Here is a 27,973-nt window from a genome sequence, read left to right on the forward strand (position 1 = left end):
CTGTGGGCAGTGCCTCTGGGCTGGGCTGTGGGCAGTGCCCCTGGGCTGGGCTGTGGGCAGTGCCTCTGGGCTGGGCTGTGGGCAGTGCCCCTGGGCTGGGCTGTGGGCAGTGCCTCTGGGCTGGGCTGTGGGCAGTGCCCCTGGGCTGGGCTGTGGGCAGTGCCTCTGGGGGTCAGCTGTGGGCAGTGCCCCAGGGCTGGGCTGTGGGCAGTGCCTCTGGGCTGGGCTGTGGGCAGCGCCCCTGGGGGTCAGCTGTGGGCAGTGCCCCTGGGGGTCAGCTGTGGGCAGTGCCCCGGGGCTGGGCTGTGGGCAGTGCCCCTGGGGGTCAGCTGTGGGCAGTGCCCCTGGGCTGGGCTGTGGGCAGTGCCCCTGGGGGTCAGCTGTGGGCAGTGCCCCGGGGCTGGGCTGTGGGCAGTGCCCCTGGTCTGGGCTGTGGGCAGTGCCTCTGGGCTGGGCTGTGGGCAGTGCCCCTGGGGGTCAGCTGTGGGCAGTGCCCCAGGGGGTCAGCTGTGGGCAGTGCCCCTGGTCTGGGCTGTGGGCAGTGCCTCTGGGCTGGGCTGTGGGCAGTGCCCCTGGGGGTCAGCTGTGGGCAGTGCCCCAGGGGGTCAGCTGTGGGCAGTGCCCCTGGGGGTCAGCTGTGGGCAGTGCCCCGGGGCTGGGCTGTGGGCAGTGCCCCTGGTCTGGGCTGTGGGCAGTGCCTCTGGGCTGGGCTGTGGGCAGTGCCCCAGGGGGTCAGCTGTGGGCAGTGCCCCAGGGGGTCAGCTGTGGGCAGTGCCCCAGGGCTGGGCTGTGGGCAGTGCCCCTGGGCTGGGCTGTGGGCAGTGCCTCTGGGGGTCAGCTGTGGGCAGTGCCCCAGGGCTGGGCTGTGGGCAGTGCCTCTGGGCTGGGCTGTGGGCAGTGCCCCTGGGGGTCAGCTGTGGGCAGTGCCTCTGGGCTGGGCTGTGGGCAGTGCCTCTGGGCTGGGCTGTGGGCAGTGCCCCTGGTCTGGGCTGTGGGCAGTGCCCCTGGTCTGGGCTGTGGGCAGTGCCCTGGGGCCGGGCTGTGGGCAGTGCCCCTGGGGGTCAGCTGTGGGCAGTGCCCCGGGGCTGGGCTGTGGGCAGTGCCTCTGGGCTGGGCTGTGGGCAGTGCCCCGGGGCTGGGCTGTGGGCAGTGCCCCTGGTCTGGGCTGTGGGCAGTGCCCCGGGGCTGGGCTGTGGGCAGTGCCTCTGGGCTGGGCTGTGGGCAGTGCCCCGGGGCTGGGCTGTGGGCAGTGCCCCTGGTCTGGGCTGTGGGCAGTGCCCCTGGGCTGTGCTGTGGGCAGTGCCCCTGGGCTGGGCTGTGGGCAGTGCCTCTGGGCTGGGCTGTGGGCAGTGCCCCTGGTCTGGGCTGTGGGCAGTGCCCCTGGGGGTCAGCTGTGGGCAGTGCCTCTGGGCTGGGCTGTGGGCAGTGCCCCTGGGCTGGGCTGTGGGCAGTGCCCCGGGGCTGGGCTGTGGGCAGTGCCTCTGGGCTGGGCTGTGGGCAGTGCCCCGGGGCTGGGCTGTGGGCAGTGCCTCTGGGCTGGGCTGTGGGCAGTGCCCCTGGTCTGGGCTGTGGGCAGTGCCCCGGGGCTGGGCTGTGGGCAGTGCCTCTGGGCTGGGCTGTGGGCAGTGCCCCGGGGCTGGGCTGTGGGCAGTGCCTCTGGGCTGGGCTGTGGGCAGTGCCCCTGGTCTGGGCTGTGGGCAGTGCCTCTGGGCTGGGCTGTGGGCAGTGCCCCTGGTCTGGGCTGTGGGCAGTGCCCCGGGGCTGGGCTGTGGGCAGTGCCCCTGGTCTGGGCTGTGGGCAGTGCCCCTGGGCTGTGCTGTGGGCAGTGCCCCTGGGCTGGGCTGTGGGCAGTGCCCCTGGGGGTCAGCTGTGGGCAGTGCCCCGGGGCTGTGCTGTGGGCAGTGCCCCTGGGGGTCAGCTGTGGGCAGTGCCCCTGGGCTGGGCTGTGGGCAGTGCCCCTGGGCTGGGCTGTGCCCGGGGCTGCCGCCAGGGCCCTGCCTGAGCAGAGCTCCCCCCGGGGCTTTCCCTCCCCCTCCTGGCTCTCAGGGCTCCCTCGGTGCCGGCCAGCAGCAGCTGCTGAAGGTCTGCTTCCTGCCCGGGCAGCCTGGGGCCTTCTGCCAGAGCCTGCAGCTCCAAGTGGGTCACCTGGAGCCGGCGCTGCTCTCCCTGAGGGGGGAGGGAAGCTTTCCCCGCATCTCCTTGGACCTGCCCAGGAAGATCCGAGGTGATTCCTGCCTGCCTGCTCCCCTGGGGGCTGCTCTGCCCTATCACCACCACGGTCAGCTCCCAGCCTGGAGGCTGCAGGGCTCTCAGCCCAGCCCTGGTTGCTTCCCTGCAAGTCCCCTGGGGGCGCTGGCCCGGCACCCATCCTGCAGAGCTGGCAGTGGAGCCCTGCAAGGGTGCTGGGCAGGCAGAGAAGCCCCCTGGGGGGTTTGGTCTTTTGCTTCCTTCAGGGAACAAAAAGTATGAGAAGGCCCTCAGGGAGGTGAGAGAGAGGCTGGCAAAGGGCCCTGAGAGAGGCAGAGAAGCTGCCCTGGGGGAGGCTGCAGCCACAGAGCCACCCCCAGCTGCCTTGGACACTGTGGTGAGAACCTTGGCATCTGCCACCCCCCCTCCCCCTGTGCCCCCTCTCGCCCCACAGGAGCCTTCTGGGTGCCCTGCTGAGCCTTGGCACCTCCCTGCCCACTGCCTGCAGCGCCCCAGGGGGCTCCAGCCCGGTGCTTGTCCCTCCTGCAGGGGCAGCAGCTCCCTGGCTGCCCCAGGGGCAGGTCCTGCAGCTGGGGAGGTTGGGCTGCTTCAGGTCCCCACCGGGTGTTGGCCTCCAGAGCCGGCCCCGGGAGCCTGCTCTCAGTGCCCCTCTCCAGCAGGCTCCAGCTCCCTCCTGGCCAAGAGGGCTTCTGCCCAAGCTGCTTTGGCACTGCCTGGGAGCAGGCAAACGCTTGGAGCTCTGGCTGTGGCCCTGGGCTCATCCCATCTGTGTCTGGCCAGAGCAGCCTGGAGAGCAGGGCCTGGCCAGGGGAAGATGCTGCAGCTGGGAGCTCTGAGGAGGCTCAGCTGGAGGTGTCCCAGGGACGAGGGCTCCAGCACCCCCTCAGCAAGAGCAGGCTGGGACACAAGGCCCTGCCCTGGGGAGGACCTTTGCTGAGCAGCCTCTGCCCTGCCTTGCCTCAGCTGGACACTGGGCTGCAGATGCAGCTGGAGGACCTCCTGATCAGAGAGCAGCTCCTGGAGCAGCAGCAAGCTGCAGCCTGCAGCACCCCACAGGAGGCTGTCCCTGGGCAGAGTGCTCCACGGAGGCTGCTCAGGTGAGCAGGGCCAGCCCCAGCCAGCCCCAGGGGCTCTGGGGGGTGGCAGCCAGCACTGCCCCCTGCTGCTGGCACTGCTGGGCTCTGCAGGGCTGGGGGCTGGCAGCCAGCACTGCCCCCTGCTGCTGGCACTGCCCCCTGCTGCTGGCACTGCTGGGCTCTGCAGGGCTCTGGGGCTGGCAGCCAGCACTGCCCCCTGCTGCTGGCACTGCCCCCTGCTGCTGGCACTGCTGGGCTCTGCAGGGCTCTGGGGGTGGCAGCCAGCACTGCCCCCTGCTGCTGGCACTGCTGGGCTCTGCAGGGCTCTGGGGCTGGCAGCCAGCACTGCCCCCTGCTGCTGGCACTGCCCCCTGCTGCTGGCACTGCTGGGCTCTGCAGGGCTGGGGCTGGCAGCCAGCACTGCCCCCTGCTGCTGGCACTGCTGGGCTCTGCAGGGCTGGGGCTGGCAGCCAGCACTGCCCCCTGCTGCTGGCACTGCTGGGCTCTGCAGGGCTGGGGACTGGCAGCCAGCACTGCCCCCTGCTGCTGGCACTGCTGGGCTCTGCAGGGCTGGGGCTGGCAGCCAGCACTGCCCCCTGCTGCTGGCACTGCTGGGCTCTGCAGGGCTGGGGACTGGCAGCCAGCACTGCCCCCTGCTGCTGGCACTGCTGGGCTCTGCAGGGCTGGGGCTGGCAGCCAGCACTGCCCCCTGCTGCTGGCACTGCTGGGCTCTGCAGGGCTGGGGGCAGCACCAAGGCTTTGCTCCTGGGGGCTGCTGGGGACCTCAGGGCTGGGTCCTGAGGGCTGTGCCATGCTGCCAGCTGAGTGTTCCCACACTGCCACCCTGAGCTTTGGAGGTGCTCAGCACCCCGCAGGAGCTGGGCTAAGGGGGCAGTGCTGCCAGCAGCTGCTAAGCAGCTCTGGGAGGGACCTCTCTGGGGAGGAGAAGGCTCCAGGGAGACCTTCTGGTGGCCTTGCAGGAGCTGCAGGGGGCTGCAGGAAAGCTGGGGAGGGACTTTGGAGGGGGTGAGGGAGGGACAGGCCTGGGGGGGCTGGAGCAAAAGGAGAAGTGGGGAGCTGGAGCTTGGCTGTGAGGAAGAAGTTGTTGGGCAGGAGGGTGGGGAGAGCCTGGCCCAGGCTGCCCAGGGAGGTGGTGGAAGCCTCCTGCTGATGCCTGGAGGTGTTTGCAGCCAGGCTGGAGGTGGCTGTGAGCAACCTGCTGTGGTGTGAGGTGTCCCTGCCCATGGCAGGGGCTTGGAGCTGGCTGAGCCCTGGGGTCCCTGCCAGCCCTGCCAGCTGTGGGATCCTTTGAGCTCAATGAACTCAGAGCTTCTCCAGGGAGCCCTCAGGAGCTTCTTCCCTTCCTCTGCTCTTGGTGAAGCCACAAAGTCCAGGACACAACTCCATGATCCTGTGACTGCCCTGCAGTGGCACAGGGGCAGTGTGTGGCACAGGGGCTGTGGGTGGCACAGGGGCAGTGTGTGGCACAGGGGCTGTGTGTGGCACAGGGGCTGTGGGTGGCACAGGGCAGTGTGTGGCACAGGGGCAGTGTGTGGCACAGGGCAGTGTGTGGCACAGGGGCAGTGTGAGGCACAGGGGCTGTGGGCAGTGTGTGGCACCAGGAGCTGTGTTTGAGGGTGGCACTGGGAGCTGGCAGAGCCTGGCACCTCTCTCTCCTGGGGCTGGGCAGAATGCTGTCAGAGGAGGCCAGGGCTGGCAGGGCTGGAGGGGAGCTCTCAGGCCCTGGCACGGGCAGGGAGCCCTCATGCCACCGCAGCTGCCAGCTGCCAGGTCAGGGCTCGGGCTGGGTTCCTGCCCTCGATTCCCCTCTGCCCCTGGGGCTCAGCAGTGTCCTCCTCCCCCCTGCAGGGCTGAGCTGCCTGAGCACGTCCTGGACCTGGGCTGGGTGGCAGCTGGCAGCCTCCACACTCACACTGTGAGGGTCTCCAACCCTGGGCAGCTGCCTGTGGCCCTCCACATCCAGGGCCAGGTCCTGCGTGGCACAGGTGAGCAGTGCTGGGGGGGACCCCTGGGGGCTGCCCCTGAGCCACTGTGCCCATGGAGAGCCCTTGTGGCCACCAGGAGCCTTGGCTTCTGCTCCTGGCTGCCTTGAGAGACCCCTGCAGAGCCTGGGAGGCCACCAGAAGCTCTCCCTGGAGCCTTCTCCTCTGCAGCCTGCACAAGCCCAACTCTCTCAGGCTGTGCTCAGAGCAGAGCAGCTCCAGCCCTCTGCTCAGCCTCCTGGCCCTGCTCTGGACACCTCCCAGCCCCTCCAGAGCCTTCCTGGCACAGAGGCTGCAGAGCTGGGCACAGAGCTGCAGCTGTGGGCTCAGCAGAGTGGAGCAGAGAGGCAGAATCCCCTCCCTGGCCCTGCTGGCCACACTTCTGCTGCTGCAGCCCAGGCTCTGCTTGGCTCTCTGGGCTGCAAGTGCTCCCTGCTGGCTGCTGCTGAGCCTCTCCCCCAGCACCCCCAAGGCCTTTGCTCCAGGGCTGCTCTCAATTCTTGCCCTAGGCCAGGCCTGGGCAATTCTTTTATTGAAGGAATTGTTCCTCATGGCTGCTCCAAACTTCCCCTGGCACAGCTTGAAGCTGTTTCCCCATGGCCTGTCTCCCCCTGTCACCCCTCTGGGTGGCTCCAGGGAGACCTTCTGGTGGCCTTGCAGGAGCTGCAGGGGGCTGCAGGAAAGCTGGGGAGGGACTTTGGAGGGGGTGAGGGAGGGACAGGCCTGGGGGGGATGGAGCAAAAGGAGAAGTGGGGAGCTGGAGATTGGCTGTGAGGAAGAAGTTGTTGGGCAGGAGGGTGGTGAGAGCCTGGCCCAGGCTGCCCAGGGAGGTGGTGGAAGCCTCCTGCTGATGCCTGGAGGTGTTTGCAGCCAGGCTGGAGGTGGCTGTGAGCAACCTGCTGTGGTGTGAGGTGTCCCTGCCCATGGCAGGGGCTTGGAGCTGGCTGAGCCCTGGGCTCCCTGCCAGCCCTGCCAGCTCTGGGGTTCCATCAGTAGCTCCTCTGGAGATGCAGAGACTCCTTCCCACGGCTGCCAACCAGGGCACCCACATGCCCCCTGCTGGCTCCTGTGCCTCAGCTGCTTCCTTCCCATCTGCTGCAGGCTTCAGTGTGGACCTGCAGCGTGTGAGGCTGCTACCCTGCTGCCAGCCCAGGACCTTCCAAGTGTGCTTCCAGTCACCCAGGGACAGCCTGGCAGAGGTGGAGGTGCTCCTGCCCATCAAGGTGCCATCACCTCCCGGTGCCCAGGCAGCCAGCTGGGGCAGGGGGCAGGCTGGGGCCGGCAGCAGCTCTCAGCTGGGGCTCAGCTGGCTGCTCTGTGCCCCCCCAGGTGGCAGGGGGCCCCAGGTTTGGTGTCCTGCTGCGTGCCAGGGTGGCTGTGCCATCCCTCAGCCTCTCCAGGGACAGGCTGGAGTTCTCCAGGGTGCAGTGTGGGCAGTGCCAGGAGGAGACCATCCGGCTCTACAACCAGCAGCCAGTGCCCTGCCAGTGGTCCCTCAGCAGGGAGCAGCCTGCAAGGAAGGTAGGGCCCAGACCAAGCCTGGCTGGGAGCTCCTTGGCTGCCTTCCCTCTCCCCTCTGCTGCTTCAGCACTTGGGCTCCAGCTGCCCTGAGGAGGCTCCAGAGCAAAGCTGCATCCCCTGGGCCTGTCCAGCAGCTGCTGCTTCCTCCCTCTGCCCCCTCCCCCCCTTGCTCCTCTCCTGAGCAGCAGCCTCCCCAGCTGCTGTGCTGCCTGCACCTTGCCCCCAAGTGCTGGGCACAGCTCTGCAGGAACAGAGCTTCCTGCAGGCCAAGGAGGTGAAGGAGACCTCCTCCCTCCCTCCCAGCCCCAGGAGTCCTCCTCCCTCCCTCCCAGCCCCAGGAGTTCTCCTCCCTGCTCCCAGCCCCAGGAGTTCTCCCTGCTCCCAGCCCCAGGAGTTCTCCTCCCTGCTCCCAGCCCCAGGAGTTCTCCTCCCTGCTCCCAGCCCCAGGAGTCCTCCTCCCTCCCTCCCTCCCAGCCCCAGGAACCTCCTCCCTCCCTCCCAGCCCCAGAAGTTCTCCTCCCTCCCTCCCAGCGCCAGGAGTCCTCCTCCCTCCCTCCCATCCCCAGGAGTTCTCCTCCCTCCCTCCCAGCCCCAGGAGTCCTCCTCCCTGCTCCCAGCCCCAGGAGTTCTCCTCCCTGCTCCCAGCCCCAGAAGTTCTCCTCCCTGCTCCCAGCCCCAGGAGTTCTCCTCCCTCCCTCCCAGCCCCAGGAGTTCTCCTCCCTGCTCCCAGCCCCAGGAGTTCTCCTCCCTCCCTCCCAGCCCCAGGAGTTCTCCTCCCTGCTCCCAGCCCCAGGAGTCCTCCTCCCTGCTCCCAGCCCCAGGAGTTCTCCTCCCTCCCTCCCAGCCCCAGAAGTTCTCCTCCCTCCCTCCCAGCCCCAGGAGTTCTCCTCCCTGCTCCCAGCCCCAGGAGTCCTCCTCCCTGCTCTTTGTGTTCAGGTGGGGAAGCCTGTGGCAGGCAGCAGGTGCCGGCTGCAGGAGCTGCAGGCTGAGGGCTGTGCCTTTGAGGTGCTTCCCTCAGCTGGAGTCCTGGCCCCTGGGCACTGCTGTGACCTCCAAGTCAGGTTTTGCCCCCTGGAAGAGGTGAGCTGGGCAGCTGCCCCCCTGGGAGGTGAGGCAGGGCAGTGAGGTCAGGAGAGGCCAGGCAGGGAGCAGGAGCTGAGCTCTGCCTCCCTGGGGAGCCTCCTGCAGGCTCAGCCTCCCCTGCTGCAGCCCTGCAGAGGGGGCTTGGGGAGCCCAGCCCTGAGCAGAGGACGACCCCCCCCCCATCTGGCCAGGGAGAGCTCCCCTGCCCCTCCTGTTCAGCTGCTCTTGAGAACAGAATAGAACCAAGCAGGCTGGGAGAGAGCTCAGAGCTCATCCAGCCCAGCCCAGCACCCAGCACCACCCAGCCATGGCCTGAGAGCCTCAGCCAGGCTGAGCACCCCCAGGGCTGGGGACTCCACACCCCCAGGCAGCACATCCCCATGGTCAATCTTTCTCTCTTGCTGAGAAGAATTTCTTCCTCACCTCCAGCCCAAACCTCCCCTGGCACAGCTTGAGACTGTGGCCTCTTGTTCTGCTGCTGGGTGCCTGGGAGAAGAGCCCAACCCCCACCTGGCTACAACCTCCCTGCAGGGAGTTGCAGAGAGCAAGAAGGTCTCCCCTGAGCCTCCTCTTCTGCAGGCTAAGCAACCCCAGCTCCCTCAGCCTCTCCTCCCAGGGCTGTACCCCAGACCCCTCCCCAGCTTTGTTGCCCTTCTCTGGACACCTTCCAGCCCCTCAGCCTCTTTCCTCACTTGAGGAGCCCAGAGCTGGACACAGGGCTCCAGGGGTGGCCTCCCCAGGGCAGTGCCAGGGCCGTGTCTGGGCAGCACAGCCCTGAGGACCTCTCCCCTGGGCATGGCCCTTCCAGCCAGGGGGCAGCTGCCACCTCCCTGGGGCAACCTGGGCCAGGCTCTCCCCACCCTCAGCCTGAGACTCCATCTCCCTGCCTTGGGTCTGGATCTCCCTTTCCCAGGCTCCAGCTCCCTCCTCTTTCCTGTTCTGCTCCCAGCCCTGGCCTGGGGTGGGGGCAAGAGGTGAGTGTGGGGCCCTGGCAGCTCCTGGAGGAGCTTTCTCTGCTGCTGTCTTTTCAGAAGCCCTACAGGAGGAGGCTGAGGCTGAGCCTGGGGCAGGGCAGGCAGCCCCTGGAGCTGCTGCTCTGGGGCAGGGGGCTGCAGCCACGCCTGGAGTTCCAGCCCCAGCTGCTGGCCCTGGGGCCAGTGCTGCCCTCCAGCCCTGGGGCTCAGGGCACAGTGGTGGTGAGGAACCCTTGTGACTTCCCCATCGAGTTCTACTCCTTGGAGTTTGACCAGCAGTACCTTGCTGAGGAGGAGGTAAAGAGAGGAGCCCTGGGGTGCCCCCAGGTCCCCCAGCATCCACCTCCCTGCAGCCTTGGGGCCCTGAGCAACCTGCTCCAGTGTGAGGTGCCCCTGCCCAGGGCCATGAGGGCACCTGGCTGGCTCATGAGGACCTTGCTGCCTCCCAGCACTCCCAGGTCTCTCTCCAGAGCTGCTCTCCACTTCTGAGGCTGTCAGGGAGGGACAGGCCTGGGGGGGCTGGAGCCAAAGGAGAAGTGGGGAGCTGGAGATTGGCTGTGAGGAAGAAGTTGTTGGGCAGGAGGGTGGTGAGAGCCTGGCCCAGGCTGCCCAGGGAGGTGGTGGAAGCCTCCTGCTGATGCCTGGAGGTGTTTGCAGCCAGGCTGGAGGTGGCTGTGAGCAACCTGCTGTGGGGTGAGGTGTCCCTGCCCATGGCAGGGGCTTGGAGCTGCCTGAGCCCTGGGCTCCCTGCCAGCTCTGGGGGTCTGTGATTCCCAAGCCTTGTGCCAGGGAGCTGGAGAGAGCAGCCAGGGCAGAGCCTGGTGCTGGCTTAGGCTCCTGGCAGGCTGGGAATGGCCTTGGCCTGGTCCCTGTGGTTGGGAGAGAGAAGATGGTAGGGCAGGGGAGGCTGGTGCAGGGCTGGGGAGGCTGGTGCAGGGCAGGGGAGGCTGGTGCAGGGCTGGAGAGGCTGGCGCAGGGCAGAGGAGGCTGGCGCAGGGCAGAGGAGGCTGGTGCAGAGCAGAGGAGGCTGGTGCAGGGCAGGGGAGGCTGGTGCAGGGCAGGGGAGGCTGGTGCAGGGCTGAGGAGGCTGGTGCAGGGCAGGGGAGGCTGATGCAGGGCAGGGGAGGCTGGTGCAGGGCAGGGGAGGCTGGTGCAGGGCAGGGGAGGCTGGTGCAGGGCAGAGGAGGCTGGTGCAGGGCAGAGGAGGCTGATGCAGGGCAGAGGAGGCTGGTGCAGGGCTGGGGAGGCTGGTGCAGGGCAGGGGAGGCTGGTGCAGGGCAGAGGAGGCTGGTGCAGGGCAGAGGAGGCTGGTGCAGGGCAGAGGAGGCTGGTGCAGGGCAGAGGAGGCTGGTGTAGGGCTGGGGAGGCTGGTGCAGGGCAGGGGAGGCTGGTGCAGGGCAGAGGAGGCTGATGCAGGGCAGAGGAGGCTGGTGCAGGGCAGGGGAGGCTGGTGCAGGGCTGAGGAGGCTGGTGCAGGGCAGGGGAGGCTGGTGCAGGGCTGGGGAGGCTGGTGCAGGGCAGGGGAGGCTGGTGCAGGGCAGAGGAGGCTGGTGCAGGGCAGAGGAGGCTGGTGCAGGGCTGGGGAGGCTGGTGCAGGGCAGGGGAGGCTGGTGCAGGGCAGAGGAGGCTGATGCAGGGCAGAGGAGGCTGGTGCAGGGCAGGGGAGGCTGGTGCAGGGCTGAGGAGGCTGGTGTAGGGCTGGGGAGGCTGGTGCAGGGCAGGGGAGGCTGGTGCAGGGCAGAGGAGGCTGGTGCAGGGCAGGGGAGGCTGGTGCAGGGCAGGGGAGGCTGGTGCAGGGCTGAGGAGGCTGGTGCAGGGCAGGGGAGGCTGGTGCAGGGCAGGGGAGGCTGGTGCAGGGCAGAGGAGGCTGGTGCAGGGCTGGGGAGGCTGGTGCAGGGCAGAGGAGGCTGGTGCAGGGCTGGGGAGGCTGGTGCAGGGCAGGGGAGGCTGGTGCAGGGCTGGGGAGGCTGGTGCAGGGCAGGAGAGGCTGGTGCAGAGCAGGGGAGGCTGGTGCAGGGCAGGGGAGGCTGGTGCAGGGCAGGGGAGGCTGGTGCAGGGCTGGGGAGGCTGGTGCAGGGCAGAGGAGGCTGGTGCAGGGCTGGGGAGGCTGGTGCAGGGCAGGGGAGGCTGGTGCAGGGCAGGGGAGGCTGGTGCAGGGCAGGGGCTCCATCAGTGCCTCCCTCCTGTGGTTTCTCCTCCCCCTGCACAGATCCTGAGGTCCCTGGGAGGCTACAGCAGCCACAGGACCTTGCTGCTGCCTCTGCGCTCCCCGGGGGAGCCTCTGCCTGCAGAGCTGCTGGAGGCCTCTCGGGGCCAGAGGAGGCTGCAGCAGGAGCAGGCCAAGCCCCAGCCTGGGGCAGCAGCAGCCCAGGACAAGGGTGAGGGTCTGGTGTTGGCTGTCCTGAGTGCAGCTCCAGGGGGCAGCCTGGGCCCCATCCCCTGGAGCTCTCCACCTCCACGGTTCCTGCAGCTCCTCCTCCAGCCCAGGGAAAACTCTGTGGCCTGTAGCTTGCCCTGGGCTGGGGGAGGAGCAGGCTGGGGAGGGAAGAGGGACAAGTGAGAGGCCAGGGAGGCTGGCCCCAGGGGAGGGCAGGGGGAGCCCGGGGGGGGGCACTGGGCCCAGCAGGCTCTGCTCTCCCAGCATCCGAGGGGCTGCTGAGGATAATGAGGGTGGCAGGGGGCGGCAGGAAGCTGACTGCTCTCCCCGATTCTGCACAGCAGGGCAGCAGCCGAGCTCCACCAGAGGAGAACTGGAGGCCAGCCCTGTCCCTGGGGCCCCTCCTGCCCCCCTGTGCCCTGCAGGGGCTGCGGCCCCCTGGCGCGGCGGCGTCGTGGTGATCGTCCATGGGGCACCGCTGGCAGGTACCCAGCTGAGCCCGGCCTGGGCAGGCCTGGAGGCCCTGCTGAACTTGGGCTGCACCAGCAGGAGGCTTGGCTGAGCCAGCTGCAGGCTGTGAGGCCATTCAGAGCCTTGGGGAGGCTGAGAGCTGGGCAGGGAGGAAGCTGCTGAGGCTGAAGCAGGAGGAGAGCAGAGTCCTGCAGCTGGGCAGGAAGAGCAAACTGCAGCAGCAGAGGCTGGGAGGGGATCTGCTGGAGAGCAGCCCCCAGGAGAAGGAGCTGGCAGTGCTGCTGGGCAGCAAGGGCTGCAGGGCACAGCAATGAGCCCTGGGGGCCAGGAAGGCCAAGGGGGTCCTGGGGGGCACTCAGCAGAGTGTGGCCACACTTCTGCTGCTGCAGCCCAGGCTCTGCTTGGCTCTCTGGGCTGCAAGTGCTCCCTGCTGGCTGCTGCTGAGCCTCTCCTCCCCCAGCACCCCCAAGGCCTTTGCTCCAGGGCTGCTCTCAGTTCCTGCCCTGGGCAGCCTGGGCCAGGCCTGGGCAACCCTTTAGGGAAGGAATTGTTCCTCATGGCTGCTCTAGACCTGCCCTGGGGCAGCCTGCAGCTGTTTCCCCTTGGCCTGTCCCTTGCTCCCTGGGAGCAGAGCCCAACCCCAGCTGGCTGCAGCCTCCTCCCAGGGAGCTGCAGAGAGCAAGGAGGTCTCCCTCAGCCTCCTCTGCTCCACACCAACCCCCCCCCCCCCCCCAGCTCCCTCAGCTGCTCCTCCCCAGCCCTCTCCTCCAGACCCTTCCCCACCTTGCTTGCCCTTCCCTGGCCCTGCTGCAGCTCCTCAGGCTCCTGCTGGCAGTCAGGAGTCCAGAACCGAGCCCAGGGCTCAAGCTGAGGCCTCCCCAGTGCCCACTCCAGGGGCCCCATCCCTGCCCTGCTCCTGCTGCCCACCCCAGTGCTGCTCCAGGCCAGGCTGCTGGTGGCCTTCTTGCCCCCCTGGGCACCCCCTGGGCTCAGCTCCAGCTGCTGCCCCCCAGCACCCCCAGGGCTCTCTCTGCTGGGCACTTTCCAGCCACTCTGCTCCAACCTGGAGCCTTCCTGGGGCTGTTGTGAGCCACGGGCAGGAGCCAGCCCCTGAGATGCTCCAAGCTCATCCCCTGCCTCTCCCTCCCTGCAGGCAAGACCTCGGCAGCAGCAGCCCTGGCCCAGCGCTACGGCGCCGCCTGCCTGAGTCTGGAGGCTGTGCTGAGCCAGGCGCTGGAGCTGGGCACCGCCGCTGCCAGCCTGCAGCGCCACCAGCAGCCGCAGCGTGGCCGTAAGGAGACCCCCGGGGCGCAGAGCCCACCGCGGCTGCCCCCTCCCGGGCTGCCCCCTCCATGGCTGCCCCCTCCCGAGCTGCCCCCTCCCGCGCTGCCCCCTCCCGGGCTGCCCCCTCCCGGGCTGCCCCCTCCCGGGCTGCCCCCTCCCGGGCTGCCCCCTCCGCGGCTGCCCCCTCCCGGGCTGCCCCCTCCGCGGCTGCCCCCTCCCGGGCTGCCCTCTCCCGGGCTGCCCCCTCCCGCGCTGCCCCCTCCAGCTGCCGCCAGAGCAGTGCAAGCAGCCCCGGGGCCAGGGAGGGTCCAGAGCGGGGATGGGAAATGCTCAGGGGGATGGAGCAGCTCTGCCCTGGGCACAGGCTGGGAGCTGGGGGGGCTGAGCCCTGGGCACAGGATAGGAGCTGGGGGTGCTCAGCTCTGCCCTGGGCACAGGATGGGAGCTGGGGGTGCTGAGCCTTGGGCACAGGATGGGAGCTGGGGGTGCTGAGCCCTGGGCACAGGATGGGAGCTGGGGGGCTGAGCCCTGGGCACAGGATAGGAGCTGGGGGTGCTCAGCTCTGCCCTGGGCACAGGATGGGAGCTGGGGGTGCTGAGCCTTGGGCACAGGATGGGAGCTGGGGGTGCTGAGCCCTGGGCACAGGATGGGAGCTGGGGGGGCTGAGCCCTGGGCACAGGATGGGAGCTGGGGGGGCTGAGCCCTGGGCACAGGATGGGAGCTGGGGGGGCTGAGCCTTGGGCACAGGATGGGAGCTGGGGGTGCTGAGCCCTGGGCACAGGATGGGAGCTGGGGGTGCTCAGCTCTGCCCTGGGCACAGGATGGGAGCTGGGGGGCTGAGCCCTGGGCACAGGATGGGAGCTGGGGGTGCTGAGCCCTGGGCACAGGCTGGGAGCTGGGGGTGCTCAGCTCTGCCCTGGGCACAGGATGGGAGCTGGGGGGCTGAGCCCTGGGCACAGGATGGGAGCTGGGGGTGCTGAGCCCTGGGCACAGGCTGGGAGCTGGGGGTGCTCAGCTCTGCCCTGGGCACAGGATGGGAGCTGGGGGGCTGAGCCCTGGGCACAGGATGGGAGCTGGGGGTGCTGAGCCCTGGGCACAGGCTGGGAGCTGGGGGTGCTGAGCCCTGGGTACAGGATGGGAGCTGGGGGTGCTGAGCCCTGGGTACAGGATGGGAGCTGGGGGTGCTGAGCCCTGGGCACAGGATGGGAGCTGGGGGTGCTGAGCCCTGGGCACAGGCTGGGAGCTGGGGGTGCTCAGCTCTGCCCTGGGCACAGGATGGGAGCTGGGGGTGCTGAGCCCTGGGCACAGGATGGGAGCTGGGGGTGCTGAGCCCTGGGTACAGGATGGGAGCTGGGGGTGCTGAGCCCTGGGCACAGGATGGGAGCTGGGGGTGCTGAGCCCTGGGCACAGGATGGGAGCTGGGGGTGCTGAGCCCTGGGTACAGGATGGGAGCTGGGGGTGCTGAGCCCTGGGCACAGGATGGGAGCTGGGGGTGCTGAGCCCTGGGCACAGGATGGGAGCTGGGGGTGCTGAGCCCTGGGCACAGGATGGGAGCTGGGGGTGCTGAGCCCTGGGCACAGGATGGGAGCTGGGGGGGCTGAGCCCTGGGCACAGGCTGGGAGCTGGGGGTGCTCAGCTCTGCCCTGGGCACAGGATGGGAGCTGGGGGTGCTGAGCCCTGGGCACAGGATGGGAGCTGGGGGGGCTGAGCCCTGGGCACAGGCTGGGAGCTGGGGGTGCTCAGCTCTGCCCTGGGCACAGGATGGGAGCTGGGGGTGCTGAGCCCTGGGTACAGGATGGGAGCTGGGGGTGCTGAGCCCTGGGCACAGGATGGGAGCTGGGGGGGCTGAGCCCTGGGCACAGGATGGGAGCTGGGGGTGCTGAGCCCTGGGCACAGGATGGGAGCTGGGGGGGCTGAGCCTTGGGCACAGGATGGGAGCTGGGGGTGCTGAGCCCTGGGCACAGGATGGGAGCTGGGGGTGCTGAGCCCTGGGCACAGGATGGGAGCTGGGGGGGCTGAGCCCTGGGTACAGGATGGGAGCTGGGGGGCTGAGCCCTGGGCACAGGATGGGAGCTGGGGGGCTGAGCCCTGGGCACAGGATGGGAGCTGGGGGTGCTGAGCCCTGGGTACAGGATGGGAGCTGGGGGTGCTGAGCCCTGGGCACAGGATGGGAGCTGGGGGGGCTGAGCCCTGGGCACAGGATGGGAGCTGGGGGTGCTGAGCCCTGGGCACAGGATGGGAGCTGGGGGTGCTGAGCCTTGGGCACAGGATGGGAGCTGGGGGTGCTGAGCCCTGGGCACAGGATGGGAGCTGGGGGTGCTGAGCCCTGGGCACAGGATGGGAGCTGGGGGGGCTGAGCCCTGGGTACAGGATGGGAGCTGGGGGTGCTGAGCCCTGGGCACAGGATGGGAGCTGGGGGTGCTGAGCCCTGGGCACAGGATGGGAGCTGGGGGTGCTCAGCTCTGCCCTGGGCACAGGATGGGAGCTGGGGGGCTGAGCCCTGGGCACAGGATGGGAGCTGGGGGTGCTGAGCCCTGGGCATAGGCTGGGACCTCGGGGGGCTGTGCAGGGGGGGCAGGGCTGGGACCTCTTGGCCTGCAGAACCAGTGCCAGGCTGCTGTGCTGTGCCAGGGGGAGAGCAGGGCAGGGGCTGCCCCTGCAGAGGTGGGAGTGCAGTGTCCCTGCCAGGGTCCCAGGGCCGGGGGGGCAGGGCCCTGGCAGCTCCCTGAGCCCTCTCTGCCCTCACAGGTCCGGGGGCAGCCTCCTACCCTCACGGTGCCCAGGCCCTGCCCAGCTGCCCCCTTGGCCAGGCCGGCCCTGGGCACAGGGGCAGCCAGCAGCCGCGGGGCTCCGGAGGCACAGCAGGCAGGGGGAAGGCATCAGCTGAGCCCTCAGGCTGCCAGGTGAGGCAAGGCCTGCCCTGGCTGCTGCCAGGCTGCTCTCTGTCCCTGGGAGAGCCACAGAGCTGCCAGGCTTGGCAGGGAAGGGTCAGATCCTGCAGGGCACCCCCAGCCCCTGGCCCTCAGCACCACAGCTCCAGGCATGGAGACTCCACCACTGCCCTGGGCAGCCTGGGCCAGGCCTGGGCAGCCCTTTGGGGAAGGAATTGTTGCCCATGGCCAACCCAAACCTGCCCTGGGGCAGCCTGCAGCTGTTTCCCCTTGGCCTGTCCCTTGCTCCCTGGGAGCAGAGCCCAACCCCAGCTGGCTGCAGCCTCCTCCCAGGGAGCTGCAGAGAGCAAGGAGGTCTCCCTCAGCCTCCTCTGCCCTACACCAACCCCCCCAGGGCCCTCAGCTGCTCCTCCCCAGCCCTCTCCTCCAGACCCTTCCCCACCTTGCTTGCCCTTCCCTGGCCCTGCTGCAGCTCCTCAGGCTCCTGCTGGCAGTCAGGAGCCCAGAACCGAGCCCAGGGCTCAAGCTGAGGCCTCCCCAGTGCCCATTCCAGGGGCCCCATCCCTGCCCTGCTCCTGCTGCCCATCCCAGTGCTGCTCCAGGCCAGGCTGCTGGTGACCTTCTTTCCCCCCTGGGCACCCCCTGGGATCCTCTCCAGCACCCCCAGCTCCTTTTCCATCAGCCAGGCTCCAACCTGGAGCCTTCCTGGGGCTGTTGTGAGCCAAGAGCAGGACCCAGCCCTTGGCCTTGTTGAACCTCATCCCCTTGACCTCAGCCATGGATGCAGCCTGGCCAGGGCCCTCTGCAGAGCCTCCCAACCCTCCAGCAGATCCCCACTGCCTCCCAGCTTGGTGTCCTCTGCCAAGTCCTCCCTGCCCTCCCCCAGATCAGTGCTGAAGGCATTGGGCAGAGCTGGCCAGCAGCTGCAGGAGGACTCTGCTCCTCCAGGCTCCTGCCTCTGGGCTGGGGGAGGGGTCCCTGCCCATGGCAGGGGGTTGGAGCCAAAGGATCTTGGAGGTCCCTTCCAGCCCAAACCCATTCCCTGGATCCATGGCAGCCAGGCCCAGGCTGCCCTGAGCTGCTCAGCTCTGCTGGGCTCCTGCAGCTCTCCTCTCCCTCTGCCCCCTCCCTGCACAGCTCTGGCTGAGCACCACAGCAGCAGAGCTGGGCCCCAGGGGCTGCCTGCTGCCCGAGGAGCTGCTGGTGGCCATCCTCTCTGAAAGGCTGCAGGTAGGTGGTGTGGGGGCAAATGAGAGCTTCCTGCTGGGGGGGGGGGGGGGAGGAGGAGGAGGAGGGAGGAAGGGAGGGAGTCCTGCTGGTGGAGGTGAAGCTGCAGAGTTGGCAGAGCCATGGGGAAAGCTCAGGGTTGTGATAGCTGCTGCCCTTTGACACCTCCTCTGGGGAGACCTCCCCTGGGGGAGCTGTGTCCAGGTGTGGGACCCCCAACACAAGAGGGACCTCATGGAGCAGGTCCACAGGAGGCCACCAAGGGGATCAGAGGGCTGCAGCAGCTCTGTATGATGGCCACTGCTGGAGAGAGAGACCCCTCAGCTCTGGAGGGGCACAGGGGGCTTGGAGCATCCCCCAAGACTCAATGGTGTCTGAGCACCAACCCTGCAGAGACTGCTGGCACGTCCTCAGGCTGATGAGGACAAAGAGCAGCCTGCAGGGAAGGCCTTGGGGGTGCTGGGGCTGGGGGAGCACAGGACAGGAGCCAGCACTGGGCACTGGCAGCACAGGAGGCCAAGGGCAGCCTGGGCTGCAGCCAGAGCAGTGTGGCCAGAGCTGGAGAGAGAGGATCCTGCCCCTCTGCTCTGCTCTGGGGAGGCCCCAGAGATGCTGAGAGGCTGCAGAACCTCTGCCCTGGGGCCAGGCTGGGAGAGCTGGGGCTGTGCAGCCTGCAGGAGAGAAGGCTGCAGGCAGAGCTCAGAGCTGCAGCTGCAGAGCTGCAGGGCAGCTGCAGGCAGGCTGGGGAGGGACTGCTCAGAAGGGGCTGTGGGGCTAGGCCCAGGGGCAATGGTTTGGAGCTGGAGCAGGGCAGAGTTAGGTTGGAGCTGAGGAGGAAGTTGTGCAGAGGGAGGCTGGGGAGAGCCTGGCCCAGGCTGCCCAGGGAGGTGGTGGAGGCTCCATCCCTGCAGCCCTTCCAGCTCAGCCTGGCTGTGTCCCTGGGCAGCCTGCTGCAGCTGGAGCTGTCCCTGCTGCCTGCAGGGCTTGGCCAGGAGGCCCTTGGGGGCTCCCTGCCAGCCCAGTGCCAGCTGTGGCTCTGCATTCCCTGGCTGACCCTCAGCTGCCTCTCCCCACAGCTGAGTGACTGCTGCCAGGGGGTGGTGTTTGATGGCCTGGAGACCTCCTTTGCCAGCAGTATGGCCTCAGCCCTCCTCTGCCTGCTCAGAGCTGTTGGAAACTGCCCTCACATCTACTTTGTGAACCTGCTCCAGGACTATGGCTCTTGGCAAGCCAGGCAGAGAGGTGCAGAGGAGCTGCAAGGTAGGACTCCAGCTCCCTGCCTCCCTGATCTCTCCTCCCCTCCCCTCCTCCCTGGTCTCTTCCCCTCCATTCCCTGCCTCCCAGATCTCTTCTCGTCACCTCCCTGCCGCCCAGATGTCTCCAGAGCCATTAGCCTTGCCCCTGTGCAGCTGGGTGAGAGCAGGCATGATGAGAAGGGATTTTAGGAGGCCTTCCACCTCCTGCCTCAGTGCAGCTCATGAAAACCCAGCAGAGCTGAGGCTGGGCACAGGCTGGGAGCTGGGGGTGCTCAGCTCTGCCCTGGGCACAGACTGGGAGCTGGGGGTGCTCAGCTCTACTTTGGCTGCAGTCCAGGCTGCTGTGGCTCCATGGGCAGCAGCCAGGTGCCAAACCACGCTGGTGCCAGGCAGAGCTCCCAGGCTGGTGCAGGGCTGGGGGCTCTCTGCCCTCTCCTGCCGTGGGGCAGGGCTGGGGGCAGGGCTGGGGGCTCTCTGCCCTCTCCTGCCGTGGGGCAGGGCTGGGGGCTCTCTGCCCTCTCCTGCCGTGGGGCAGGGCTGGGGGCTCTCTGCCCTCTCCTGCCGTGGGGCAGGGCTGGGGCAGGGCTGAGGGCAGGGCTGGGGGCTCTCTGCCCTCTCCTGCCGTGGGGCAGGGCTGGGGCAGGGCTGGGGCAGGGCTGTGGCCCCTCACAGCCATCCTCCCCAGCAGAGCGCTGCTGATGCTCTCTCCTCTCCCTGCCGAAGGCTTGCAGCAGCAGCCGCAGCAGGCAGCGGCCAGGAGGGAGGAAGCAGAGCTGGGGGAGGAGGAGTCTGAAGCCCCCCCGGAGCAGCAGGCTCGGCTGCAGGGCAGGAGCCGCCAGCACCGCGGGAGGCAGAGGTCTGCAGGGTTCTCCTTGCCCTGGGGACTGGGCTGGGCTCGGGGGGCACAGAGGAGAGGCCAAGAGGCTCCAGGGGCTCCTCGCCAAGCAGCACAAGGATGCTGCCTTCCACCTCAGCACCACACAACCACGGAGGGCTTGGAAGGGACCTCTGGAGCTCACCCAACCCAAGCCCCCTGCAGGGCAGGGCAGCCAGGAACACAGCCGGGGGGGGGTTGGAAGCTCCCCAGAGAAGGAGACTCCTAACCTCCCTGGGCAGCCTGCTCCAGGCCTCAGCAGCCTCACACCAAACAACTTTGCTCAGCTGCAGCCTCCAGGCTGCCAGCTCAGACCCATTGGTCCTTGTCCTGTCTCTGGGCACCACCCAAAGAGCCTGGCACCTCCCTCCCCAGCACCTTCCTCAGGGGCACCTCCCTCCCCGGCACCTCCCTCCGGGGCTCCTCCCTACCCGGCTCCACCTCCCTACCCGGCACCTCCCTACCCGGCACCTCCCTCCCTGGCACCTCCCTCCCAGCTCCTCCCTCCGGGGCTCCTCCCTCCTGGCACCTCCCTCCCAGCTCCTCCCTCCGGGGCTCCTCCCTCCTGGCACCTCCCTCCCAGCTCCTCCCTCCCCGGCTCCTCCCTCCTGGCACCTCCCTCCCAGCTGCTCCCTCCCCGGCTCCTCCCTCCCCGGCACCTCCCTCCTGGCACCTCCCTCCCCGGCTCCTCCCTCCCGCCTCCTCCCTCCTTTCCCTACCCCTCAGATCTTTACAGACCTTCAGCAGCTTCCTCTCAGCCTTCTCCAGGCCAAACCCCGCCCAGGGCTCTCAGCCTCTCCTCCCAGCAGAGCTGCTCCAGGCCCTTCAGCATCCTCACAGCCTCCCCTGGCCTCTCCCCAGCAGCTCTCTGTCCCTCTGGGGCTGGGGAGCCCAGCCCTGGGCACAATCCTGCAGGTGTGGTGTGAGCAGGGCGGAGCAGAGGGGCAGCAGAAGCTCCCCAGCCCTGCTGGCCCCAGGCTCATTGCTGTGCCCTGTAGAGCTTGCTGCCCACCAGCACTCCCAGCTCCTTCTCCAAGGAGCTGCTTCCCAGCAGGTTCCCCCTCCTGGTGCCTGCTGCTGCCCCCCAGGGGCAGGAGGAGCCTCCCTGGCTGCCAGCCAAGGAGGAACCTTCCTGCCCAGGGCAGTACTGGAGCCTCCATCCCTGGAGGGCTTTGCAAGCCTTGGAGCTGTGGTGCTGAGGGCCCCGGGCTGGGGGTGCCCTGGCAGGGCTGGGGTCAGGCTTGGGCTGGGTGACCTGGAAGGTGTCTTCCCAGCCAAAGGATTCTGTGGCTGCAGGGAATTTGCCCCAGGGTCAGGGGCTGGGAAGCTGGGCAGTGCAGTGCAGTGCACTGGAGCAGCCTTGGGCAGTGTGCTGCAGGTGACCTTGCTGCAGAGGCAGCACACTTCCCCCTTGGGCTGCAGCCAGGCCCAGCTGTGGCTGGCCCTGAAGGTCCTCTCCTGCCTCTCCTCACTGTAGAACCCCAGAGCTGGCAGGGCTGGCAGGGAGCCCAAGGCTCAGGCAGCTCCAAGCCCCTGCCATGGGCAGGGACACCTCACCCCACAGCAGCTTGCTCACAGCCACCTCCAGCCTGGCTGCAAACACCTCCAGGCATCAGCAGGAGGCTTCCACCACCTCCCTGGGCAGCCTGGGCCAGGCTCTCCCCACCCTCCTGCCCAACAACTTCTTCCTCACAGCCAATCTCCAGCTCCCCACTTCTCCTTTTGCTCCAGCCCCCCCAGGCCTGTCCCTCCCTCACCCCCTCCAAAGTCCCTCCCCAGCTTTCCTGCAGCCCCCTGCAGCTCCTGGGAGGCCACCAGAAGCTCTCCCTGGAGCCTTCTCCTCTGCAGCCTGCACAACCCCAACTCTCTCAGGCTGTGCTCAGAGCAGAGCAGCTCCAGCCCTCTGCTCAGCCTCCTGGCCCTGCTCTGGACACCTCCCAGCCCCTCCAGAGCCTTCCTGGCACAGAGGCTGCAGAGCTGGGCACAGAGCTGCAGCTGTGGGCTCAGCAGAGAGGGGCAGAGGGAGATGTTCTCAGCCTCCCCCAGGTCCATGGAAGGGTTCTAAGGGCTCTGCATAGCCCCAGGGGCAGTGAGTGAAGTGCAGCACAGTGGCACTGCAGGAGCCCAGGGCTCTGGCAGGTGACTCTCAGAGCTGTTTTCTCTTTGCCTGGCTGCAGAGCCATGGAGCAGCTGGCTGGAGAGCCTGGGGACCAGCACTTGAAAGAGGAAGAAGAGCTGAAGAGGTTTAAGCAGGGGAAGAGTGAGCATGGCAAAGACAAAGGGAAGGGAAGTCAATCCCTGGCCATGCAGGTAGGTGAGGAAGAGCCTCCTGGGCACCTTCCTGCTGAGCTGCAGCACTGCTCAGACTGCTGCTGGGCACCCATGGGTGGCAGCAGGGCAGGGATGGGGCCCCTGGAATGGGCACTGGGGGAGGCCTCAGCTTGAGCCCTGGGCTCGGTTCTGGGCTCCTGACTGCCAGCAGGAGCCTGAGGAGCTGCAGCAGGGCCAGGGAAGGGTCTGGAGGAGAGGGCTGGGGAGGAGCAGCTGAGGGCCTTGGGGGTGTTTGGTGTGGAGCAGAGGAGGCTGAGGGAGACCTCCTTGCTCTCTGCAGCTCCCTGGGAGGAGGCTGCAGCCAGCTGGGGCTGGGCTCTGCTCCCCAGGCTCAGGGGATGGAAGGAGAGGAACTGGCCTGGAGCTGTGCCAGGGGAGGCTGAGGTTGGAGAGGAGGAACAATTCCTTTGGTGGCAGAGTGGTCAGGGCCTGGCAGAGGCTGCCCAGGGAGGTGGTGGAGTCCCCATGGCTGGAGGGGTCCCAGAGCCCTGTGGCCATGGGGGGTTTGTTGGGGGCTGGACTGGAGGATCCTGGAGAGCATCCCCAAGCTCTCAGATCCTGTGCTTCACCAGGGGCTTGTCTGGCTCTGGATGGAGGCTGTTGCCTCTGGGTCATGGCTTCACACAGCTCCAGACATCCCCTCTGAAGTCCTGGGGGGCTTTGGTGCAGCTTTCCTGCCCACCCTGCCTGTGCCCTACAGCCAGGACCCCTCTGGGGAGGGAGTTCTGCTCCTGCCTGGCAGGAGAGGCCAGCAGGCCCCAGGAGCTTGTCATCAGCCAGGCTGCCCAGAGAGCCAGGGCTGCTGCCTGGGGTCAGAAGCAGGCTGGGCAGCAGGGGCAGGGGGGGAACATCCCCCTGTGCTCAGCTCTGGGGAGGCCACAGCTGAGTGCTGGGCTCAGCCCTGGGCCCTCCCTGCAGGAAGGACACTGAGGGGCTGCAGCCTGTCCAGAGCAGGGCAGGGAGGCTGGGGAAGGGCCTGGAGCCCCTGGGCTAGAGGAAGGCTGAGGGAGCTGGGCAGGGGGGGGGGGTTGAGGCTGGAGAGGAGGCTGAGGGAGACCTCCCTGCTCTCTCCAGCTCCCTGAGAGGAGGTTGGGGTGAGCAGGGGCCAGGCTCTCACCACCCTCCTGCCCAACAACTTCTTCCTCACAGCCAATCTCCAGCTCCCCACTGCTCCTTTTGCTCCAGCCCCCCCAGGCCTGTCCCTCCCTCACCCCCTCCAAAGTCCCTCCCCAGCTTTCCTGCAGCCCCCTGCAGCTCCTGGAAGGCCACCAGAAGCTCTCCCTGGAGCCTTCTCCTCTGCAGCCTGCACAACCCCAACTCTCTCAGGCTGTGCTCAGAGCAGAGCAGCTCCAGCCCTCTGCTCAGCCTCCTGGCCCTGCTCTGGACACCTTCCAGCCCCTCCAGAGCCTTCCTGGCACAGAGGCTGCAGAGCTGGGCACAGAGCTGCAGCTGTGGGCTCAGCAGAGTGGAGCAGAGAGGCAGAATCCCCTCCCTGGCCCTGCTGGCCACACTTCTGCTGCTGCAGCCCAGGCTCTGCTTGGCTCTCTGGGCTGCAAGTGCTCCCTGCTGGCTGCTGCTGAGCTTCTCCTCCCCCAGCACCCCAAGGGCTTTGCTCCAGGGCTGCTCTCCAGCCAGTCCCTGCCCAGCCTCTGGCAGTGCTGGGGATCATCAGTGTCCTGCAGCACCTGGGCCTAGAAATGCTGACAGCTTTCTCCTGCTCCTCCTGCCCAGGGCTCATCCACCAGCAGCACCAACCAGGCCACCAGCAGCCACAGGGAGGTCACTGTGAGAGCAGACCAGGAGGAGGCTGTCCAGGAGCACCCAGACTCTGCTTCAGGTAGCAAAGAGGAGGAGAAGCAGAGCAGGGAGGAAGAGAAGAAGCAGAGCAAGGAAGGAGAGGAGAAGCAGGGCAGGGAAGGGCAGAAGCAGAGCAGGGAAGGGCTGAAGCAGGGCAGGGAAGAAGAGGAGAAGCAGGGCAGGGAAGGGCTGAAGCAGGGCAGGGAAGGGCAGAAGCAGAGCAGGGAAGGGCAGAAGCAGGGCAGGGAAGGGCTGAAGCAGGGCAGGGAAGAAGAGGAGAAGCAGGGCAGGGAAGGGCAGAAGCAGAGCAAGGAAGAAGAGGAGAATCAGGGCAGGGAAGGGCAGAAGCAGGGCAGGGAAGGGCAGAAGCAGGGCAGGGAAGGGCAGAAGCAGGGGAAGGTTCCCCTGGCAGATGCTCTGCAGCCCTCCGAGCCAGAAGAGGAGGAACCCAAAGGCAAAGCCCAGAGTGAGAGTGAGAAGAGCTTGGCCCTGAGGTTTAAGGCCTATGAGGCCTCTCAGAAGGAGGTGGCACACATCCTGTCCTGCTGGGACAGGGTGCAGGGGGTGCTGCTGGCCCCTGCTGAGCCGGGGCAGGGGCAGCAGGCAGCGGCGGAGCGGCGACAGCACTCGTCCGGCCGCGGGAGCAGGAGGGACAGAGAGAAGCAGCAGCAGAGGCTGCAGGAGCAGCAGCAGCAGCAGAGGCTGCAGGAGGAGCAGCAGCAGCAGAGGCTGCAGGAGCAGCACCTGGAGAAAGAGAAGCTGGAGAAGGAGCTGAAGGCTCTGCAGGACTCCAAGCTGTCCCAGCTGGCAGGAGGAGGTGCAGCAGGCTCAGCCAGCAGCCAGGATGTTGGGGTGCCCTGCTTGGCCATCGAGGTGCTGAGCTCTGGAGAGGTGCTGAGGACACTGCTGGAGAGCAGCAAGCTGCCAAGGGCAGAGCAGGTACAGAGCAGGGCCCTGGGCTGGGCCCTGGCACTTTGTGTCCCACCAGGTGACAACAGCAGAGCCCTGTCCAGGCTGCAGCTGCTGCCCCACAAGGGCCTTGTGCCTGGGGTGGGGGCACAGAGGGAGCCCTCTCTGGCCAGGTCTCCTGTCTGGAAAGAAAGGTGGTGCCAGGGCAGCTCCTGGCCATGGGATCCTTCAGCTGGTGCCAGGGCAGCTCCTGGCCATGGGATCCTTCAGCTGAGTCACTCAGGGCAGGGATTCCTCTGCAGGTGGCACCTGCAGGAGCTGGCACTGCTCTGGGCAGGGTGTGGGGCTGTGCTCAGTGTCTTTGGGGGGGTGGAGGTGCCAGGGGCATGACCCAGGTTTGCTCTTCTGCTTCAGGTCCTGGGTGAGCTGGGCCTGGGTCCCTCGGGGCCTCCCATCCCCCCCACTGCCTTCTACTCCGTGGTTCAGTACCCAGCCAGGAGGGAGCTGCCTGCAGCCCTCCAGCAATTCACCTTGGTTGTGCCAGGAGCTGCCACAGTGCCAGAGGAGAAGGAGGATGCCAGCAGTGTGGTGGATGCCCCCTCTGTGCCCACAGCCAAGGTGCCAGGGCAGGACTGGGGCTGGGTGGGGGCAGGAGGGGCAGGGTGGGAGGGCAGTGAGGATGTGAGGGGGCCCTGTGCCTGCTGGGATCCCTGCTGGCTGCCCAGGGGTGGCAGAGAGCTCTGCTTCAGGCACAGGCAGAGGAGAGGCAAAGCCTCCCCTGAGTCCCAGAGCTGGCAGGGCAGGCAGGGACCCCAGGGCTCAGCCAGCTCCAAGCCCCTGCCATGGGCAGGGACACCTCACCCCACAGCAGCTTGCTCACAGCCACCTCCAGCCTGGCTGCAAACACCTGCAGGGATGAGGCTTCTACAAACCCTGCCCTGCACCCCAGGCCCTCCCAGCTGGGAGGTGCAGAGCTGGGCAGGAGCTGGCAGCAGGCCCTGGCAGCCCAGAGACAACCCTGTGGGGGGCAGCAGGGGCAGGGAGGGGATTCTGCCCCCCTGCTCTGCTCAGCACCCCCTGCAGTGCTGGCTCTCACCTGCCTCTGCCTTTGCTCTCTCCCTTTTGGGGTGAAGGCCTCAAAGGAGCAGGGGCCCCCAGCCAGGGGCCACTCGAGGAGGGAGAAAGCCTCAAGGAGCCAGGAGGCTGTGAGCAGGAAGCAGAGCTCTGGCCACGGCAGGAGAGACCCCCAGAGGCCGGCCACAGGCCCCCCCAGCCCTTGCCCTGCGGGGCAGCAGAGCCCCCTGGGCACCGTGCCACTCCCAGGCAGATCTGCCAGGTGAGCTGTGGGGAGGAGGGGTCCCCCTGCTCCCAGCCCGGGGGTGTCCTCACCCCACTCCCCCCAGCCCCCCCTGCTGCCCTTGGCTGCCAGCAGTGCCTGAGGGCTCCTCTCCCCCTGCCAGGCTCAGCAGCTGCCGCTGGGTAGTGCCTGCCCAGGGCCAGGTGGTGCTGCAGGTCCACTTCAGCTCCGCGCTGCTGGGCAGCTTTGAGCAGAGGCTGCACTTCGAGCTGCTGGGCACCAGGAGACCCTACCAGCTGCACTGCAGGGGCACCTGCCTGTACCCCAGCATCAGCCAGGAGCCAGGGTGAGGGGCAGCACACAGCCCCAGGCACTGCTGCAGGCCTGGGGCAGCGTGGCTGGCAAGCTGCTGGCAGGATGGGACCTGGGGCTGCTGATGGACAAGCGGATGAAGAGGAGCCAGCAGTGTGCCCAGGGGGCCCAGAGAGCCAAAGGCCTCCTGGCTGGGCTCAGCAATGCTGTGTCCAGGGGAGCAGGGAGGGGATTGTCCCCTGGGACTGAGCTGTGGAGGTGCTGGAGCCAGGGCAGAGCAGGGCAAGGAAGCTGGGAAGGGTCTGGGGAAGAAATCTGCTGGAGAGAGCCTGAAGGAGCTGGGGCTGGGCAGGGAGAGACAGAGGAGGCTGAGGGGAGACCTCACTGCTGTCTGCAGCCCCCTGAGAGGAGGCTGTGGAGAGGCTGCTGCTGGGCTCTGCTCAGAGGGAACTGCTGCCAGGACAGAGGGAATGGCCTCAGGCTGCAGCAGGGCAGGGTCAGACTGGGCAGGAGGAAGAGTTGTTCCCAGCAGGAGTGGTCAGGGCCTGGAAAGTACTGCCCAGGGAGGTGGTGGAGTCCCCAGGCCTGGCTGTGTTTCAGGGTGGTTTGGCTGTGGGGCCTGGGGCTCTGGTTTGGGGCTGAGCCTTGCAGAGCAGGGCTCTGGGTTGGGCTTGGGTGATCCTGAGGCTCTGTTCCAGCCTGAGTGGCTCTGTGCTCCCACAGTCCCCAGGCTGGAGCTGGTGCAGCACTCAGAGGCAGGGCTCTGGCAGCAGCTCTCCTGCTCAGAGCCAGCTCCCAGCTCCTCATCCCCTGCTCCCCTCTGCCCAGGGTGGTGTTTCCTCGCTGCAGGAGGAGCAAGGCAGCTGATGCCATCATCTTCAAGGAGTATGTGCTGAGCACTGGGGTGTTCCACTTTGGGCCACTGCTGTGTGGCAAGTCAAGAGCCTGGTAGGTGCTGCCCAGCCCAAAGGAGAGCCCTGGGGGGCTGCTTGCAGGGGGGGGAGCTGCTGGGGGGGGATCTGCAGAGCCTTGCTCCAGGAACATCTTCCAGGGCTATTCCCTGCCCAGGGCAGGCCCAGGCAGAGAGATGGGAAGTTGGTGGCTTGGAAGGAGCAAGGCTGTGGGGAATTGAGCCCCAGGAGTGTTGGAGGAGCTGGGGAGGGCTGGAGCTGCTCTCCCTAACCTGCAGAGGGCTTTGGAGGCCACAGCCACCTGCTGCTTCCAGCCTGGAGGCGGTGTGGGGTCACTGCTCAGCCCCCAGCTCAGCTTCAGCAGCTGGGAGGTCACAGCTCCCAGGGTGTGAGGGGCAGGAAGGGACCTCTGGAGAGCTCCCAGTGCCAGCCCCTGGCAGAGCAGGAGCACAGAGCCCAGCCCAGGGGCACAGGAACACATCCAGCCAGGGCTGGGAAGGCTCCAGAGCAGGAGACTCCACAACCTCTCTGGGCAGCCTGCTCCAGGCAGTAGGGAAGGGGCAGAGCCCAGGTGCCTGCTGTGCTCCTGCTTCAATCCCTGCTTGTGGAAACCCTCCTCAGGAGGCCTGGGCTCTTCTGGGGGGCAGACATCAGGCCTGGGGTGGGCAGCAAGGGAAGCCAAGGATGGGCAGAGGCAGCATGCAAGGTGCCCCTGGCTGTGGTGAGGCTTCCCCTTAGGCTGCTTGAGCTCTGCTGTGCTGCTGGGGCACAGAGCTGTCCTGGGGGTCAGAGGCATGTCCTGCAGAGAGGAACTTGGGGGTGCTGGGGTTGGGGGAGCACAGGACAGGAGCCAGCACTGGGCACTGGCAGCACAGGAGGCCAAGGGCAGCCTGGGCTGCAGCCAGAGCAGTGTGGCCAGAGCTGGAGAGAGAGGATCCTGCCCCTCTGCTCTGCTCTGGGGAGACCTCACCTGCAGGGCTGGGGCCAGCCCTGGGACCCCAGCACAAGAGAGACCTGGAGCTGAGGGAGAGGCTCCAGAGGAGGCCCCAGAGATGCTGAGAGGCTGCAGAACCTCTGCCCTGGGGCCAGGCTGGGAGAGCTGGGGCTGTGCAGCCTGCAGGAGAGAAGGCTGCAGGCAGAGCTCAGAGCTGCAGCTGCAGAGCTGCAGGGC

At 67.9% G+C, this 27,973-nt stretch overlaps 2 protein-coding genes across 2 annotated transcripts in view; both read left to right on the forward strand.

The window, feature by feature from the left end:
- Positions 1-27,973, forward strand: part of HYDIN (HYDIN axonemal central pair apparatus protein) — a 130,497-nt gene that overhangs the window by 68,232 nt on the left and 34,292 nt on the right. Inside the window, exons 27-38 of the mRNA XM_068168409.1 lie at positions 2,047-2,224; positions 2,454-2,584; positions 3,172-3,305; positions 5,154-5,290; positions 6,389-6,510; positions 6,617-6,808; positions 7,745-7,888; positions 8,923-9,162; positions 11,075-11,243; positions 11,587-11,727; positions 12,867-13,278; positions 26,741-26,839. Of these exons, the coding sequence (XP_068024510.1) occupies positions 2,047-2,224; positions 2,454-2,584; positions 3,172-3,305; positions 5,154-5,290; positions 6,389-6,510; positions 6,617-6,808; positions 7,745-7,888; positions 8,923-9,162; positions 11,075-11,243; positions 11,587-11,727; positions 12,867-13,278; positions 26,741-26,839 (2,099 nt within the window). The remainder of the gene's footprint in view (positions 1-2,046; positions 2,225-2,453; positions 2,585-3,171; positions 3,306-5,153; positions 5,291-6,388; positions 6,511-6,616; positions 6,809-7,744; positions 7,889-8,922; positions 9,163-11,074; positions 11,244-11,586; positions 11,728-12,866; positions 13,279-26,740; positions 26,840-27,973) is intronic.
- Positions 15,705-26,049, forward strand: LOC137456800 (hydrocephalus-inducing protein-like). The gene is made up of 9 exons (XM_068168422.1): positions 15,705-15,900; positions 17,026-17,118; positions 18,192-18,375; positions 19,095-19,227; positions 21,423-21,555; positions 23,308-24,312; positions 24,697-24,900; positions 25,416-25,618; positions 25,743-26,049. The coding sequence occupies exons 3-9, from the start codon at positions 18,252-18,254 to the stop codon at positions 25,927-25,929; spliced, it is 1,989 nt and encodes a 662-aa protein (XP_068024523.1). The 5' UTR covers positions 15,705-15,900; positions 17,026-17,118; positions 18,192-18,251; the 3' UTR covers positions 25,930-26,049.

This window comes from Melanerpes formicivorus, unplaced genomic scaffold (assembly GCF_026170545.1).
Source record: "Melanerpes formicivorus ecotype bairdi unplaced genomic scaffold, bMelFor1.0.p_v2 SCAF_137, whole genome shotgun sequence".
In the NCBI taxonomy this organism is placed as follows: domain Eukaryota; kingdom Metazoa; phylum Chordata; class Aves; order Piciformes; family Picidae; genus Melanerpes; species Melanerpes formicivorus.

What these genes read in the sequence shown, in the direction of transcription:
- LOC137456800 (XM_068168422.1), top strand. Translation starts at nt 18,252, where the DNA reads ATGGCCTCAGCCCTCCTCTGCCTGCTCAGAGCTGTTGGAAACTGCCCT. An exon ending in CAGCACCGCGGGAGGCAGAG is followed by an intron (nt 19,228 to 21,422) that starts GTCTGCAGGGTT and finishes GCCTGGCTGCAG; the next exon opens with AGCCATGGAGCAGCTGGCTG. An exon ending in AGCTGCCAAGGGCAGAGCAG is followed by an intron (nt 24,313 to 24,696) that starts GTACAGAGCAGG and finishes CTTCTGCTTCAG; the next exon opens with GTCCTGGGTGAGCTGGGCCT.